This window comes from Parasteatoda tepidariorum, chromosome 4, assembly GCF_043381705.1.
Source record: "Parasteatoda tepidariorum isolate YZ-2023 chromosome 4, CAS_Ptep_4.0, whole genome shotgun sequence".
NCBI classification, from domain to species: domain Eukaryota; kingdom Metazoa; phylum Arthropoda; class Arachnida; order Araneae; family Theridiidae; genus Parasteatoda; species Parasteatoda tepidariorum.
In genome coordinates this window covers 25,663,975-25,682,196 of record NC_092207.1, presented here as the reverse complement: position 1 = coordinate 25,682,196, position 18,222 = coordinate 25,663,975, and the positions used below count along the sequence as shown (strand labels likewise).

Genomic DNA, 18,222 nt, shown 5'->3' with positions numbered 1-18,222 from the left:
TCTTTATTTTTAATAACAACAATGGAAGTAAAAAAATAAAATAAACATGTTATTTTCAATAAACGCATTTGCATTTCAGTAAGTAAGTTGTAATTTTGTGAAAAATATAATTCGATATACATTAATTTTTTACTCAGACTATAAATATTTTTATAGAAATAATTAACAACTTGCGCAAAATTTAAAAGCTAATAAAATCCTTCAACTATTCTTCGTATATTTCAAAAGAAAGCATTTATTGAAACATAGTTCTAAATAGTGTGGAGCTTGATGTTCTGATCTCGCTTTGCTGTCCTATAATTATAATTTCAGAGTTGAAGAGTAGGTATTCGAAGACAAGATATGAATTATTTTAAATAAATCGCATCAAAAAGTTCATCAGAAAAATATTAAAAAAAATTATAAATTTTTTACTCTTATTTGATCAATTACGTAAATATTATGTACTGCATTTAACAGCATGACAAACAATTTTATAGAAAATTTAATTTAAAAAAATCAATTCGAATATAATTAACATAATAAATAAAAATAATTTTTTGGCACAAATTTTCTTTTTTTCGAACAGTTGTTCGACACACAGAGATGCCAACTGCTCCGGACACGCCAAAATAATTAAGAAAACGGTAAATAACTACAAAATAAATTTTGCAAACATTTGACTATTTTTGCTTGCTTTTTGAAACGTATAGCAAGCAATTTCAGCCAAAATATGGTGAATTATATAAGCCTATGAATTGTTTAAAATTAGTGGTGAATAAAAATCTACTAAATTGAATTTATAAAACCAAGAATCACAATTAATAAACTACCACTTAAAATCATATATTTGCTGTCCGGAGCAAGTTGGCATCTCTGGACACATGCTACTTCCAGATCCCGGTTCGTGAAAAATCCGGAAATCCGGATTTTTTCCGGAGCACAATTATCTATGAAGGTGTCAATGAACATAGCGCAGAAAGCAAAAACCGTAACAGACAACAATCTAAAATTACTTTTTCAGCTGTTAAATATTTTACAGAACATAAACAGATTTCTTGTTTAAAAATTCATTTTATTGCACTTAATATAAACAGGGCCATTTATATTTCCAAGATTTCGTAATATCGTGCACAGAGAATTTATTTTAAACGGAAGAATGAATTAATTCAGTGAAATGAATAAAAATAGCAAGTACTCATTATCATTTCGACATCTGGTAGCCAGATAGCCTATCTTTCTATATCAATATCCAACACTTTCAAGTGCCGACTGGCTTTGGAAGTCTTAGAAGAAGGGAGCGGGTGGGCGAATCTTGGGTACATGCATTTTGGCAGAGCGCTTTCTTTCTTTCTTTCTTTTTTTTTTTTAAAAAAAAAAAGATAAAAACGTAGAAAAATTTAGAAAAAAGATTTTTTTTTTCTATTTATGAAATAACATAGATTAAAAAATTACGGTATTATCAGCATTGTAAGTTTCAAATCAGCTCTTATCGAAGATAAGACTTGAATTTTGCCATCGAAAGGGAATAAGTACTTAATAAAAAAACCGTTGAAATATCAAGAAAAATGACTGCCTCTAAAAAAGACGAAAACATAAAAAAACAAACAAGTGTCATTAAACTCAGCATAGCAGAACGCTTGTAACGACCCTTAGAAACACTTGACGCAGATGGAACTTGTGGTTGGCACGAGACCTTCAAATGTATAAACGACTTTGTGCGTTATTATGACACATTATTTACTTACTGGAAAAAACACAACTGCCAACATTCACTTCTTGCGGATGCTCAGCGACTAAAAACGGAAGAACTTAGAAAAATATTTTCGAAGAAATTTTCCAAAATTGCTTGGCAGATATTTTAAGCACCGGAAAGAGACGCGTAATCCCCCCCCCCACCCCCGAGTACATTATTGATTAGTTATTTTACTTACGCATGGACCGTATATCCCTTTCGTGTTTTTTTAAAAAAAATATTCTTGAAACATTAGGAGCTTATCAGTTTATTTATAAACTAATCAATCACAAACAAAAGCTTAAAAAAGTTTTTTTTTCTTTACTATTTAAAGAAATTCGAAATTTAAGAAAGCATAACCACAGACTTAAAGAAATTAGCAAATGCTTTAGCATCAACACAATAAAATTTTAAAAATTTCATTGTGTTGTAAAGGTTGGAAAGTTTTTGACAATTGACGGTTTTAATTTGTTTTAACCGTCATGTCAAAAAAAATTGTTTTTGACAATTGTCAAAAATTATGAAATTTTGAATCATGCAAAACGAATGGCGTTTTCATACGATACGGTCTGACAATACGCCCAAATAGATTGGTGTTGAATTAATTGCGAAAACGTTGAATAGAACAATGTGAACTGCGTCTTTTTGCGTCGTAGCGAAAATCAACATGGTAAAGGAAAAATTAAGCGCTTTTTAAAAACACCCAACGAAAAAAAGCACCTTTAAGGGCTTTTAAAAATGGAAAATAATCACTTTTTAAAAACGCTATGCACCCTGATATATTCACCCTGGCAATTTTGATACAATATTGGAAAGCACTCCTTTTTGCGGATGTGGTCGTGTGAGCTGATGAGATTATGTCTTTTCTTTGTTTTATTTTCCAGCTTTTACATATATTTTTTTTAAATAAATCGGAAAAAATATTTCATTTTAATAAATTTTCTTCTTCACTTTTCATTAATCTTTATTATTTTCCATGCTTTCTCAATATTTTAAAACCTTTTCTTATTCAACAAAGTTAGGTTTAAAATAAATGCAGGATAAAATCTCTTAAATTCTTATGATTTGTATGGCAATTTTATTTATTACTAAGCGAATTGAAACAAGGTGTGTAAATTAATGCTTTTGTCTTCTTTTTAAAAACATGTAAATTTTTAATACGCTTTTAGGAGTGCTGTAAGCTTTTAACATGAAATTAGAAAGAGCGTACTATGCTAACTTATAAAATTACTTTGTACTCGCAGCATAAAAAATCAAAACAGACTTTCAACAATTCCCAACATGAAAACTACATTCGTGTTTTATTTTCCTATTTGTAGAAATAACTTATAAAAATCACACAATACTATACACAAATGAATGTGTTTTTCCCATTGATGAATCAGAGGAGAGCAGCATTTAGCAAAGCCATTTAGAAGTTACCTGATCAATAAAGCTTTGGCTGTGTTAACCACAAGTCACTAAGGTAACAAACAATGGTAAGTTGGAACAAAGAGTGACAATAAAAAAAAAGTAAACTGTGACGTCACACAATTGAAAAAAGAAGCCAGGAAAGGCAGATAGAGAGAGTAAAAAAGAAGCAGGTTATGAAGGCTGTCATTTAGAAACCATTTATACTTTTATTTTTTTCTTTCATCATCTTCTTTCTCTCTCCCAAACCCTTTTGAAGATGATGAAGACAAGATGATGAGTCAGAAGGAATTGCGGATCAACTTGTCTGCCTATTTTGGAAGAAAAATCCACTTCCAGCATTTGCTTATTTTATGCCTCATTGGGTTTCGTGGAACAAGGTTACGTGAAAATATATAGTTAGAATAGACAAGTAAATAAGTTAAATCTTATAAGACAAAGTAAATTGTTTTAGAAATAATAAAAGCAAGCCGACTAGCAAAATGTTTAAAATTTTATAAAGTAGTTTTCTTAACACAGCCGTTTTTCAACTATGACCGAATAATTGACTTAATTTTTAAGGGTTTCCCCCCCCCCCCGAATATTTCTGGCGACTGAAGGTCTTTCATTTATGGAGGACAATGACTACTACTACCACACTTCGTAAGGTAAGTTCTGGCAACGAAAAGAGCATAAATTTTTTTTGTTTATAAATAACTTCACTAAATGGACAGATAAAGAACACAAATATAATAAAGCACTACATTAAATTATTTTTTGACCAAAATAGGGATTATCCATTAGCAATAAATGGACAGATAAGGAACACAAATATAATAAAGCACTTCATTACATTTTTTAAGACTAAAATATTGATTATCCATCACTAAATGGACAGATAAGGAACACAAATATAATAAAGCACTTCATTAAACTTTTTAAGACTAAAATAGGGATGATCTATTTTCATTTGACATCGAAATTTTTCACAAAATAGATATAATGCACGTATTTATGAAACTGCATACTTTGTGAACGTCCTTACAGTTTTGCTGGTTCAAACGTTCTTTGGATATAATTTTTGATTCCTTTTCTTTCTCATAAAGGCGGCTTGCACGCCAATGATACAGGGCTTAATTTCATCCTTCAATGAGTAAGTTATCGTAAGTTTGTTTACAATACTAATGTTCCCCATACCTTGCTTAAATTATATTACAAAATCAGACAATCGATGAAAAATGATTCAATTATGCTTTTAGCCCAATATCCTTTCTCAAACAGTGGTTCATTAACCAAATGCGTTACACAAAACACAATTGTAGCATGACGAAATAAAAATTTTGAAATTGAAAAGAAACATATTTGGAGTTTAAATTTTTCGTTCTTGTCTTGGCGAAAATGAGATAAAAACTTGACTTAATCATACGAATAGTATACCACCTTCAAATTCTATTCTACAATGATATAAAAGCTTTTTGAAATAAAGTTACGATAGCAAACTCAACAATCCCACAATCAACGGCCTTTATCAACGTCGAATTTTGCGCCTGTTCCAGCCTTGCTATATTGTGGTCAGTAATAGTAATGAAAACAACTCAAGTCCAAATAACTTACAATTTTATAATCAGTTGACTAAATACTAAACTAGTTCTACCTAGGATAGAATTTTACTAAAAAAAATAATTATTATTATTAAGCATGCAATATATTTTTTTATTTTATTTTATAACCGTTGTTGAACAATCGACCCAAATTTTTGGGTTAACAACAACTAATGTTCAACTCCGTAAATTTAAACTCAATCCAGAAGACAAGGGAACTCTTGGATCATGTATTGGGAGAAATTTGCCTTCGTGGAGGACTTTTTGATGGAATTAACCCGCATTTGCGTTACATGGAGGGAAAAAACAAGAAAACTTCCCACGGTTAGCCTGACGGCAAGGGGTGTAACCCAGGATCCGTCTACCACTGAGGATATTTTAAGTCAGCACTGTGGTCGGTGCAAGCCGGATGCGGAATTCGTATCGACCAGCCATCTCTGGGATTCGAACCCAGTTCACCTCATTGGAAGGAGAACGCTCTATCTCCTGAGCCATCACGGCTCAAGAATATAATATATTGTATAAAGGAAAGTAATTACACTACATTTGAAATTATATTTTCAAATATAGTTATTTTTATGAGGAGAATTTTTTGAAAAATTCGCCCAACTTCAAGGTGGACGCTGTTAGTGAGATTCGGAGATATGAATTTTCGATCAGAATCAGATAACACAATATCCGGTTAAAATCGTAAAATGACGTATATGAGTAGGAAGTGATGCATGTTAGATAAGAGTTAAGCAGATATAAAGAACTAATGGAAAAAGAATTAACAAACGATAATCGAAACCGAAAGACAATCAGTCTACAACTCAAGGTTGAAATATTAAGACTTTTCCTTCATCCTTAATAATTTTTAATATACACGAATATACACAATGCATACACACATTGCGCGAGAAAGAAAATAATAAATGCATTAGTTAATATGACATTAATAGTAAGGATTAAAATCAAAACACTATGCGTCTTTGAGTCCTTGATCGGACAGTTCACACACAAACACCACTTAACCACAATCGACCTGTCTCCTGGCTTAAATTAAATCACATAATAATCATATAGTTAAATAAATCTTACTATCTAAATTTTGACACATGATCCAACTTATAAATGAATCAAAAGCACAGTTAGAACTTTGCCAATTCTTTTTTTTTTTATCTTCCTGCATGTGCTCTTTCAAAAATATATTATTCACATAAACTCTTTTATGTAATAAGTAAAATTTTTACCAATCCGTAAAGTGATTGTTAATGATCCAATACAACTATTTTAATCATATAAAAGTTTAATGTGAAGTGAAACAGACAGGAGCATTAGGATGGAAATTTTTTATCACTCGGGAATTTGTGAAATTTTGTCTGACATTCAGTCAGTTTAGCGCAGGGGTTGACAAACTTTTTTGATCATCGACCCCTACATAATTTTTCGAAATCTCCATGGAAAGTAATTTTCCGTTAATTAAAATAAAACTCTATTAGATACTGTGTTTGTACATTTATTTTATGATTTTGAACATTTATTAAAGTAACATAGTGTAACAATAGTTTTATGAAAAATATATTAATGTTGAAATATAAATACCTTAATATTTATGAAATAATAAGTAATTATAAGTAAGTAGAAATAATAAGTAAAGTAACTACGGATTTATTGCTTCTTAATCAATGACATGGGTGTGCCTGGTGTTTTTTTGTTTTTTTCTGCAAGGTCCGTTATATTGGGTTCAAAATTGGTCAATTGGTAAATCCCCTCGAAACTCCACATTTAATTTATTTCTGTTCTTAGTTAAGATTGAATTTACATGACTGAAACCGGCTTCAACCATATAGGAACTTGAAAATGCCATCATAAATGGCTGAGCTATTTCGTAAAGTCTTACATATTTTTGCATTATATTTATATTTGTCCAAAATTTGCTTATTGTTAAATTTTTAAAAAGCGTCTTTGCTTCAAATCCCCATAATAATTCAGCAAGCTCATCTTGCAGGTTGATGTCCACGTTTTCAATTTGAGCAGAAAATGGCACAATAATCCAATCAGGGATGTCAATGTTTTCCAAATCAACAAAACGCAGTTTAAAATCGTCGCTCAATTTTTGAAGATTACCTGTATATATTTCCAAGTCTTCTTCTTTTATTTCTAATTGTCACATATCTGAAAAATACTGATAATCCTTCGACCAATCGATCCTTCCGGTTCGGATCGACCCCCGCTTATGTTAAATAGACCCTTGGGGGTCTATATAGACCACTTTGGCAACCTCTGGTTTAGCGGATTGCCAAATACGCAGTAAAAGGAGCTTTCTCAAATAAACTGCCAATTTACAAGAGCTATTTCTTTACAGTGAGGACAAAGGCGAATATTCTTGGAAACTTTGTTATTCGTTCTATTTTAGTAGATGAAAAATTGATCAGTTAAATTATAATTATCATAAAAAAAGGATAACGATTCGGATTTAGAATTTCAGTCGGCAAATTAAGAATATCTTCAAAAATATAATCTCATGGTGCCATTCGTCTTACAGGCTTCAGAGTTGTATAGTCGTGAAATTTAATCCATTTTAGAATTCCCAAACTTTCCACACAAAAAATATTCTATCTTTACATTTTGATATTTAAACTAAAATACGGAGAATACACAGTGAAATGTAACAGATCAAACAAAAAATTAGGAGAAGCAAATTAGAATGAAAACTCAAGTCGAAATTGTTCTTGGAATCTGTTTCATGCCGTTACAGCGATGAAAAATCAGAATAATTTCACGCACGATGGGTAAAGATCACACATTCATTTCGTTTATCCATAAATCAGCGCTGCTCGGCAAAAAAAGTTAGGATATGCGCCCTTGACTGGCGAAGTAGGAAATGAGGGTTAATCAATGACGAAGGCTAATATGTCATTCATTTTCTGCCTCTGTTTTTATTACTCTCTCCTTGCTAATTTTTAGCAGCTTCATTAGGAAAAACTAACCAACCAAACGAGGTTCCGTTATTAATAATAATCTATTTTTATATCTATCAAGACACATGTGGCTAGTTGTTGACAAATAAAACCCAGACAAGCGCATCAGACTAGAAATTGTGTTACATCACCGTAACGGTCACAGTTATACAAAATGCTTTATTACATTACGCAGATAAGATCTTAGTGTTCCAATGATCTTTGTTAACGAGGGGGAAAAATAGCAATAGATATTAAGAAAATTTTATTACTGAAAATAGAATGATTTTAGTAATTTGAAGTAGAAATTAACACGCATTCCAAAATAAAAATTTTGATATTCAACAAAGCGCTTATTAATTATTCCCTTTTTCCATATCTTATGTGATATAGTTTACCCGTTTAAGTTTAGTAAGTTATATAGTCTGCCCGTTTAAGTATACAAAGACAAAATGCATATGCATTTTCAATCTCGTCTGATTAGTTTTAACACAGGAAACGTTAAGTTGAAATAAATGTTATTTGCGCAAGTATCTGTTTTATTTCAAACGACTTTTGGAATAAGTTATTTTTTTCTTCTTTTTAAACGATCTTTGCTTAACATCAAGCGAGTTTAATATAATAGAGATTTACTATGAATCTCGCAAAGAAGAAAGCGAGACTAAGCGGTTATTATTTGATGCAGTCAATAATCAAGTGTTTATAGATGTAGGTTTTTCGGTCAGTTACTTTAATGATTGGATGCGGAGGAAGATACAAAATTCTTGGACATAAAATATTGTAATATAATCATACTTAAATAAGTGTAAATATAATAGAAGTAAAGAAGGCGTACACATTTTCGTCTTTTAAAATCGATTTGGATTCTATAACAGGGTTACCAACTGGCGGAGCCTTTTTTTGTGGCCCGCGAACTAAAATATATTAGTTGTCATTTTTTGTGGACAATTTTCGTAAAAAATCTATATGGGTTTCAAATACTTTTAAGTTTTATATGTTTACAATTTGATGTCTGTTGCACATTAATTGTTTAATACATAGGTGCACATTAAAGTTATTGCAGCTAGAATTTTTTGACAGGTAATTAAATATTTTTAAAATCCTACTTCTTATTTTAATTTGTAATTCAATACTTTTGTTTTGTATAACTTGATAAAAATCTGACAGTAATATTTAATATTCCTTCAAACATAAAAGAGACCTACATAAAATTTTGATAAAGTTGCGACCCGCCATTTGACTGGTGTTTTTAATTGCGGCCCCCGGCCTCATTTAAGTTGAAAATCCAGTGTTCTATAATGTCTAACAGATGTACAGATTGGAAGTGGAATACTGATTGTATAAGTTTTTATTATTACCCAAGTTTAATTCTTTTTCCAAGTTAAAATATTTAATAGGATTATTTTTTTTGTTGTTGTTGAACAAAGAGAAATTTTCAAATTCAATGATTTCTAGCATTTTCATTAACCATCCATTATTTATTAAGCTTGTTTAACTGGTTCAGGATCGGCGAAAAGAAAAAAAAAGCGCTTTGCCAAGCCTACACGATACGAGAGTATACGTACTAACACGCGAGTACTGAATTGAAAGCAAGTCAGTTAGTATCCTGAGCCGCTGAAGTGAGAAACACTCGCTTCATATGATACCGTGGCACGTGAAGGTAGAATCACGAGACCACGTATATATGTGATCACAGTCTTGAAGGCGTTACTAAATTAAATTTAATGCAAATTTATATACTCGAAGACTTTTTCGTCTGAGAAGTTTCGTTAACTACTAAGTCAATTTGTTTAAAAAATTCAAAGTATTGCTGGGCAAGTTTTGTGCTATAAAACAATGTGAAAATTAAGTTCAGTAATAATATTGCGTGATGCTGCACAGCATACGCCCTTTTTTTCTAAGAAAAGAGAGAGAAAGAAAGAAAACGTTTAGATTCTTATTGAATGTGGGTTTGAAATGTGAACTTCCTTCGCATAAATGCGGGTATTTGTGTCTCCATTTAAATGAAACCATATGCCTAACAGCAGATTTGAAAATTGCTATTGTTCAAAAGGTACAAGAAATATTATTTCCACTATCATAAACAGTCTCTTAAAAATACACAAACTCAACTTTGGTTTTAAGAAAGAAGGCAAACAATCCTTCTCTTTCAAAAATTTTCCACATGCTTTAGCAGGGTACGTAGCCAAATTATTCAACAAAAAATAAGCACCTTTTAAGCACTTTTCAAGCACTCAAAATATTTTTAAGCACTTTAAAAAATATATAATTAGGCAGGGTTGGAAAGTTTTTGACAATTATCTTGTTTTAACCGTCATGTCGGAAAAAAAACATTTTGGCATTGTTTTTGACAATTGTCAAAAATCATGAAATTTTGAATCATGTAAAACGAATGGTGTTTTATACGCTACGGACTGACAATATGCCAAAATAGATTGGAGTTGAATTAATTGTGAAAACGATGAATAGAACAATGTGATTTTTTTTTTGCATAATTCATAGCGAAAATCAACATGGTAAAAGGAAAAATCTCATTTTGAAAAAGATAAAATTTAGCACTTTTTAAAAACACCCAACGAAAAAAGCACCTTTAAGGGCTTTTAAAAAACGAAGATCGAAAATAAACACCTTTAAGCACTTTTTAAAAACGCTACGCACCCGTTTAAGAACCTTTATGGATAAAAATGATCATTATAAAGTTTGTTTTTCTACAATAAATTCCGACCCGTTAGTAAGGGAACACTTAGAGCAATCTGTTCACAAGTACATTTCGTACATGAAAATGTTGAATGTAAATTCGAAATTTTTTGTTTTAAGCCAAGTAGCAAATAAGACTTTTTTGTCAGAGATATTAGAGGAATTAATAACCATTTTTTATTTATTTTTTGCAACACCTAAACCAAATATATAAATTAAAGACACATCGAGCTCAATTTTGAATGAGTTCGAACTCATTTTTCTATTATGCTTTAAAAAAGAATGTGAAATATTAAATTGTCTCGACAATTATTTTGACAGATGAATAAATTCACATGAAAACTAGACTATAAAATCCAAAACTAATACCGTGAAATTTGCTTCTACTAATTGTTAAGGTGTAAAGTATAGGTAAACTCTGAATTCATATTTTTTACATGAGCTTAGTGGAAGACAGTTTTAAGTAATATTTTTGAAAATATTCTTGGAGAGAAATCTATTGATTACAACGCTAATTTATTTTGCCAAGTTACTAAACTTCTGAGATTTCTCTGGTTGAAGGATTTTATGCCCCCTCTTTAGATTGTATTAAATGTACAGATAGAAATGGAATGCTGATTCTATAAAATTTGTATTACCCAAGTTTAATTTTTTTCCAATTTAAAATATTTGGTACGATTTTTCTTTTGTTAAACAATCAGAAATTTTAAAATTCATTTATTTTTAAAATTTTTTTTATTTGCAATCCATTCTTAGTTAAGTTTATTTAACCCGTTCAAAACTCGTTTTAATTTTAAACTTTTTTCTTTTTAAAATAATAGTAATAAAAAGAATGCCAAGAACAATTAAAAATCAGGGGTTTAATTATAATTCGTCCCAAGTTAGAGAAAGAAGAAATGATGACAAAACCTTTATTTCCTAAAATACAGCAATCTAGCAACTTAATACACATTACTCCACTAGTGAATTGAGTAAATTTTAAAGTCAATTCACTAAAGACTGAAATTTCACTTAGAACCTTAAAAGGCACTACTTTAAAGGACACTTTTTCTGTTTTAAAATATTTCAAATTTATTAAAAATTAATCTGATTCTAAAAGTTTTTTTCTATTAACGTCATAAGGGCTTTCTTCTGGGTCTAGGTTTTGAGTTAATTTTGTTTAATTTTTGCCTTTTAGGTTGATTTTAATTCTATGCAAAGTACAATTATATTGTATTCTTCTGTGTTTTATTGTACATTTTACATTCTTTTCCTGGACTTTAGCAAAACTTTTGGGGCACAGAAAAGGCAATTTTCAGACTTTTGTCTTGCTTTCTCGGTAGAAAAAGTTTTGCATTTATGACATCTGAAGCTGGTACCCCCTGACGACGTCAGCTTTGGTTGTCATATTTTTCCAATTTTTTTTCATTTTCACGTTTATTAACACAAAAAGCATCTTGATAATTTTATTCCTCTAAATTTTATTCCTCAATCAAAAATTAAAATTATTCTAGAATTCCGGAATTTATCTTAGGGAGGATTAGAGGCATCTTAAAGAATACTTCCTTAAAGTATTTTTTAATGAAATAAGGCACATTATTTTAAGGCTACCCTATTTCTTACAGAAAACATTTTTGTAGAATATTACTAATACAGATAACTCCAGATTAGCAGCGGATGATAATCGGAAGTTTGATTAGTAACGAAGAAAATAAATACTCTAATTTAGAAAGGTGGTACAGGTTAAACGCTCTCATAAAGTACTTTCAAGAAGTTCACGTATGTTGCAAAGCGACAACACACAATTCCAGAAAAAAACTGAACGGTTGACTAAAGCTCGGGCAACCGTGAAATGTCTCAGACGTTTTTAAATCTAATACAATATTCAACATTTCCCATCTCATACCAGGTCACATTATAATCTTATTCTATTCTTCGAGTGAAATGTAAAACTCTTGATAGACGAGAGAGCCCAGTGGGTAAACACGAGTTAATCGGATTCAGGGAACAGTTTCAACAGTGGATAGATATAAAGGTCAATTGAAAGCTTGTCGATTCAAGTTACTTGAAAAAAGACAGCTGCAACTTATATTCTTCTATTCGAAAGAAAATTACGTATATTATTATTAACAACGAAATGAAGAGGCATAATAGTAACCAATAAGGCACAGTAAATTACTTTAAATATAAATTAAAATTATTATATTATAATATTAAGGAACAAAAGTAGTGAAAAAAAATCAAGTAAAAGTCAATTAAAGCGCAGTTTTAATAATGATGCAAATTTTTCTATTTACAAGTTTCTCTGGCATTAATATTTTTTAACTGCATATATATTGAAGAACTTTCATATGAATGCAGAAATTAGTCTCGAATTTTTTCTCGTGATATTAAACAAGAAAAACTAAAATACGAATTTATGTTGAAAATGTATATTCAAGAATTTCTAGAAATAATTGTGAATTTTCGTTGGAAATTTCAACAAACTGTCAAATTTGATACTGACCAATATACTGGATAAAAGTGGCTTTATCTGCCCAAAAACTGTATCAAAATAATTACACATGTTAAAAATGACCTTAAGTTTAATGATTATTTATATTATGAAATTAAAGGTAAAGAAGAATGCATTAAAAAAGTACATTGGAATGTTTATGTCTAATGAATAAAATATGATTAAGCAAAAAAGAATTAAAAAAAATTAAAAATGGACCATGCAATTGTAAAATATAAACTACTTGCTTGTTTTGCAAGTAAGGGAAAGTTTAAAAGACTACAGCAAGACTAGTTAAGTTACATGTCTTTAAAATTTAACACAAATTACATAAAAAAGCCAGTGAGAAAAATTTATTAAAACATTTGAGTCGTATCTCGGTGTTACGGTCTGACATTTCTAGGAAATGTTAAATTAATTATAACAAATGCTGGAGAATTATATTTAAACAGATAAAATAAATTAAATAATCAATTTTAGTGGTCAAACTTGATATTACCCAGATCGGTTAGTAATCATAAGGCTGAACTCCGGGTCTCCCTATGTCAAGAAAGCCTTAACTCAAACTCTTTAGCTGGAAGAAATTTTCGGACTCACTTTCGAAGTAATTTCTATCTATCAGATACATAAAAATCTGTCAGCAAAAATACCAAGTAGAGGCGATTGCGAAGTACTAAATGTCATTATCCGAAAAGAGGTCATCTTAAATATTGTTTTTCATAACTTGAAAATTATGGCCGTTATGTCATTTTAGAATTCAGACTTTTAAATAGCATATTAAATGTCAGGCTCGCAAAAGAAATTTCAAGCTCATCTCTTAATGCTTTAAATAAACCGGCTCCAATCTTTATCCATGATGAAAAAACAGAATGTCAACACAGCCAAAAGGCATGCAAAATCTCGATGTCGTAGTAATTGAATTAGGAAATGATATCAGAGATAAAAAATAAAACCTTCCGCTTGCGACAAAAACAACAGTATTACCCAATGACACACGGAGATAACAGAATAAATAACAATTATGACATTAAAACACAAGACAAAACAGTTCATTTCAATTAGTCACTGTACGGAAACTGATAAACTGCATCCAACTTAATAACTAACTATGAGAGCTTTAAAGAAAAAACACGGCCAGTTATTGAGCTTTGAATATTGTTTTCATAAATCGGGAAAGTGATATGATAGCGATTAAACTTATCTAAGTATACAATTGTGCGATTGGTGAAAAAAAAAATAACATTTTAAAACTTAATAGTTAAAGCATGCGAACTTTTAAAAATTAAGCTAATTTTTTATTAATTTTCGAGGCAAATTAATGTAATCATAATAAAAGCCATAAAGGATCATTATCAAACACCAAAGCAAACATAATTTATCTTCAATTGCTCAAGCCATTCAAGTAACACCTCACAAAACCAAGGATCTAATTTTGAGAATTGAAATTGAGGAAGAAAAAAAACTTTTTCTCATTAAATTATTTTTTAGTTTCCGGAAATTCTATTTTAGCTATGATAATAATTGCAAGCGAAAGAAAATAGTAGTTAAGCCACTTTTCCTGAAATCTATCACTAAGCATTTGCGATGTTTTTTAAATTATACGGCAGTATTCTGTAATAGGTTTTTTTTACAGTCTCCTGTAAAAGATTTAACAAATTGAAAATATGCGGTGACTGTCATTGAGCATTATGGTAGAGAAAAAATAAATACCCATGATACTTCACAAGATCAAATTTTAACCAAACCGAAAAAAAAAATTTTTTTATATATATATAAAACCATTTGTTGATTTGAATCAGGTTTTTTTTATAGAAAATCTTAGATATCAATCAAATGATTTTTTTAAAAAGAAAGGTCAAGGATGTAAAAATTTACAAAGTATTTAAATTTTTCTTAATTATAATAAATATATTACTTTGCTAGGAAGTTGGGGAATGCTTGTCACCTCCACGCGGTGCCCCCTAGATACCTTTTATTGGGTAACTAAATGGCAGGTAGTGAGCATGGCATGAGAGATGAAAAAGAACTGATATGGTATCATGCGTGGCTCCGATTAAAAAGGGATGTGATCAGGAATTAAACAGGAGTTCCTGTTCGAAAAGTTTGCTATAGTCTCCAATAGCACATGGTAAGTCCAGTGCTGATACCGCTACTTTGCAGCTCACTGCTAGCAATGCTGGTGAAAAGTCCAAAAGCAAAAGTCCTGCTTATGTTGGAGTCTCTGGCCATGGTCAGAGACACTCAGAGGTTAGAATGCCTTGAGCCAGCCACTAGACTATTCAAGAGCCAGAGAAGGAAATTAAAAGCCACTGAGAAAACTGGTAGAGCTAGGTCTTCGGACTTTGCAGATGGGTTGCACCCCTCCCGGGGTGCCAACCCAACTGCGCAAAAATACCCTACTAATAAAAAATATATACTAAAAAATGGAGCAGGAAAAAAAAATGGATTCTTTCTTATTTTATCTTATTATTGCTAATGTGTTTTACATCCTTCATTTCTTTTAATAAGTTTTGATGAATTTTTTTAATTATAAAAGAATTTTCTGAATAAGAGGAGAGTGACGATTGATGTATTTGTCTTATTAAACATTATGGGTTTTACCTAATTCTTATGCAAGTATATTCAATGTAACGGAAAACTTCTTACTAATAATTTTGAAAAATAATTATATTTTCTTTTGCTCATACATACAACTAATTTGGAAGCCTTTCTTTTCCCATTAAAAAACCATGTGATTTAAACATTCTTAAGGTTGAATTCAAAGTATATTAAATACGATTATACTTGTAACAGGGCTCAAAATCAACTCTGTTCTGTTGGTTTGGGACCAGGATTTGCAGAGGTAGACCCACCGGCCAAAAACACCCAGTGGTTTCTTTTTCAGATTAAGCCCATTTGTAAAAGAAAAAAAAAAAAAAATACACCCACTAAATATGAGTTTTTTACACACTATTATTTTCAATGAATAGCAATTATAAAACCAAATTGGATTTTCAAAATATCAACTTATTGTTTTATAAATTTAATTTTGTAACTTTTAATATAAAATTATATGAAGGAAACATTTTCGTAAACAAAATTTAATAAAATGAACTAATATGTGAAAAAAATTATTGGAAAAGGAAACACACTGCTAAATTATAATGCATTATTTATCTATAATGCAAAAAGACTTCATACTATTACTTATGCATTACAGTTATTTCATAATTTATTCGTACTGTAAACCCTTCAGGGTTTGTTAAAACACATCAGCTGATATATATCTAATATTTCAAAATGAATATGATTTATCATATTTTTAGATTAAAAATGTAGAAACTTTTTCAGTTAAAAATAACCTCATTTTGTATTATAGACGGCACCTGTTTCCACTGTACCTTTTGTAAAAAAAAAAAAATTTATGTTATCTGTGTGTTCTCTTATTATTCAAAATTTTAATTTCCTTTGAATTTTTTTAAAGATTTCTTTTATCTAAATATTAACAGATTATTTTTGTTGCAAATTAATTCAAACAGATCTACTGCTGGTCTTTCTTTGCTGCATTATGGGTGGATGACAGACATAAGGGACTAGATGACTACTGAATCTATACTAGTAATAATATACTAAGGTTTCTTATCTACATAACTAATAAAGTAAACACAAAGTTCAATTTAACTATCCAATTATGTAGGTAATAGAAAGATCAGGTTTCTCATTAAAAAATATTTTTAACAAAAAAAAAGAAGCAAAAAACAATTTGACCAATTTAGCATAACATTATAGCAGAAATGTAGACATTTTTAATATTTGGCAGAAAGCAAGAGATTTAAATTTAGATGTTGTTAAGAAAAAATTTTTATATGCTGATATTTTTTAAAAGGTCGATATTTTTTTCCGTTTAAAACTTTTAGATTCATCTTGAAAATAATGGATTTTACTAGCCTACGTAATTTTAATGAATAAATGTATTTATTTAATGAAATTATATTTATGAATACATGCTGGCAGATGCATGTTGCATCAAATAACTATAAGGAAAATGACAAGGTATAGGGACATTTCAGTATCAGTATAATTCGTACACCAGGAGTTGGCACTTGGCTCCACCTTCATCATGTGGTATCCAACGATACTATTTCGCTATTTCTGGGAGAAGGATGAGAACAATCCGGAATAATGTTGCTATTTGAAGATCGTATGACAAAAATATTTATTTCACAATCTTTATCTGCATTTTTTTAATAGTTTGTCCTTTTCGGAACATTTTGCTGCAATATATTTAATTAGCTAGAGTAACAAAAGGTATAATAGCAGATGATAAAATGAAGTAAGCGACTGAAAAAGAATTAAATGTTTGCGTTTGATGTGCATTAAAGGCTGTCTCAATTTTAAGCGTGAGACTTTTCTGCTCCTCGTACTCCTGTGCCCAAATGAACTAATCGTCCTATTAGGTGGAGCCAAGTGTCAACTTCTTGTGAACGAACTACACATGTTCATGCAAACCAGGGGTGCAGAATATGTCTGGTTGCATGAACAAGTTTCGGAGGAAATTCACACTGCCCTAGAGAAGTCTTTAGTCACATTAAAAAAGAATTACCACAAATATTTTTTATAGTAAAAAATTTTTTTTATGCCGCTTAATAATAACATTAATGCAAATAATACTCCAACATGAAATCTTTATATATACTGACTATTAAGGAGAAAATGTATTTATATTCCTGAAAATACTATTGCCATTTTTGTACTCATTTAGTTCTTTGCATACCACTGCCCTGTTGATGCCAAAACTTAGAGATTTCTACTTTAAGGGTAACAATTTAGACATTGATATGGTTAAGCTATGCACAGTCTTTGGAAGTGAACGGTATATCTCACATAAAAAAGTAAAGAGGAAGTGAAAAGAAAAATAAATTATCAGGGAGAGATTATATTTACCCCTGTGGCAGAATTTTTTAGGCTTTTCTGCAATAAAACTCTCTAGTTTTAATATCTTTCTTCAAGATACTTTTAATAATAACAAACACATATGTTACTTATTTACTATACTGTTCGAATTAATTGGGACAAATGAAAAAAAAGTGATTTACTGAAACTTTAGCTTTTAATCATTACATACCTTAAGTTACATTGATACGTGTCTGTATTAATATGAAGTATGTCCTCCTTTAGCAGATATGACTTCAAGAACACGTTTTGGCATTGATTCCACTAGTGTAGCGTACATGTTCTTGACTTCATCGTCGTGGAACCATACTTGAATAGCACTTTTTATCATTTGTTCTGCTGTCGTGCAATTCATCTTGGCTAAGCGATTCTTTAGAATATGCCACAGGTTCTCAATGGGATTTAGGTCTGGTGAATTACCAGGCCAATCAAGCACTTTTATTTTGTTTTCTCGCATAAAATTCTGGACCAGTT

General features: G+C 30.3%; 2 protein-coding genes across 3 annotated transcripts in view; one reads left to right on the top strand and one right to left on the bottom strand.

Moving 5' to 3' along the window:
• The window catches only part of LOC107453849 (Molecule interacting with CasL), a 67,980-nt gene that overhangs the window by 45,548 nt on the left and 4,210 nt on the right, over nt 1-18,222 (bottom strand). The window lies entirely within an intron of this gene.
• Nucleotides 4,112-18,222, top strand: part of LOC122270427 (uncharacterized) — a 43,024-nt gene continuing 28,913 nt past the window's right edge. Inside the window, exon 1 of the mRNA XM_071179552.1 lies at nt 4,112-4,256. Coding sequence (XP_071035653.1) covers nt 4,225-4,256 — 32 coding nt within the window. The 5' untranslated portion in view covers nt 4,112-4,224. The remainder of the gene's footprint in view (nt 4,257-18,222) is intronic.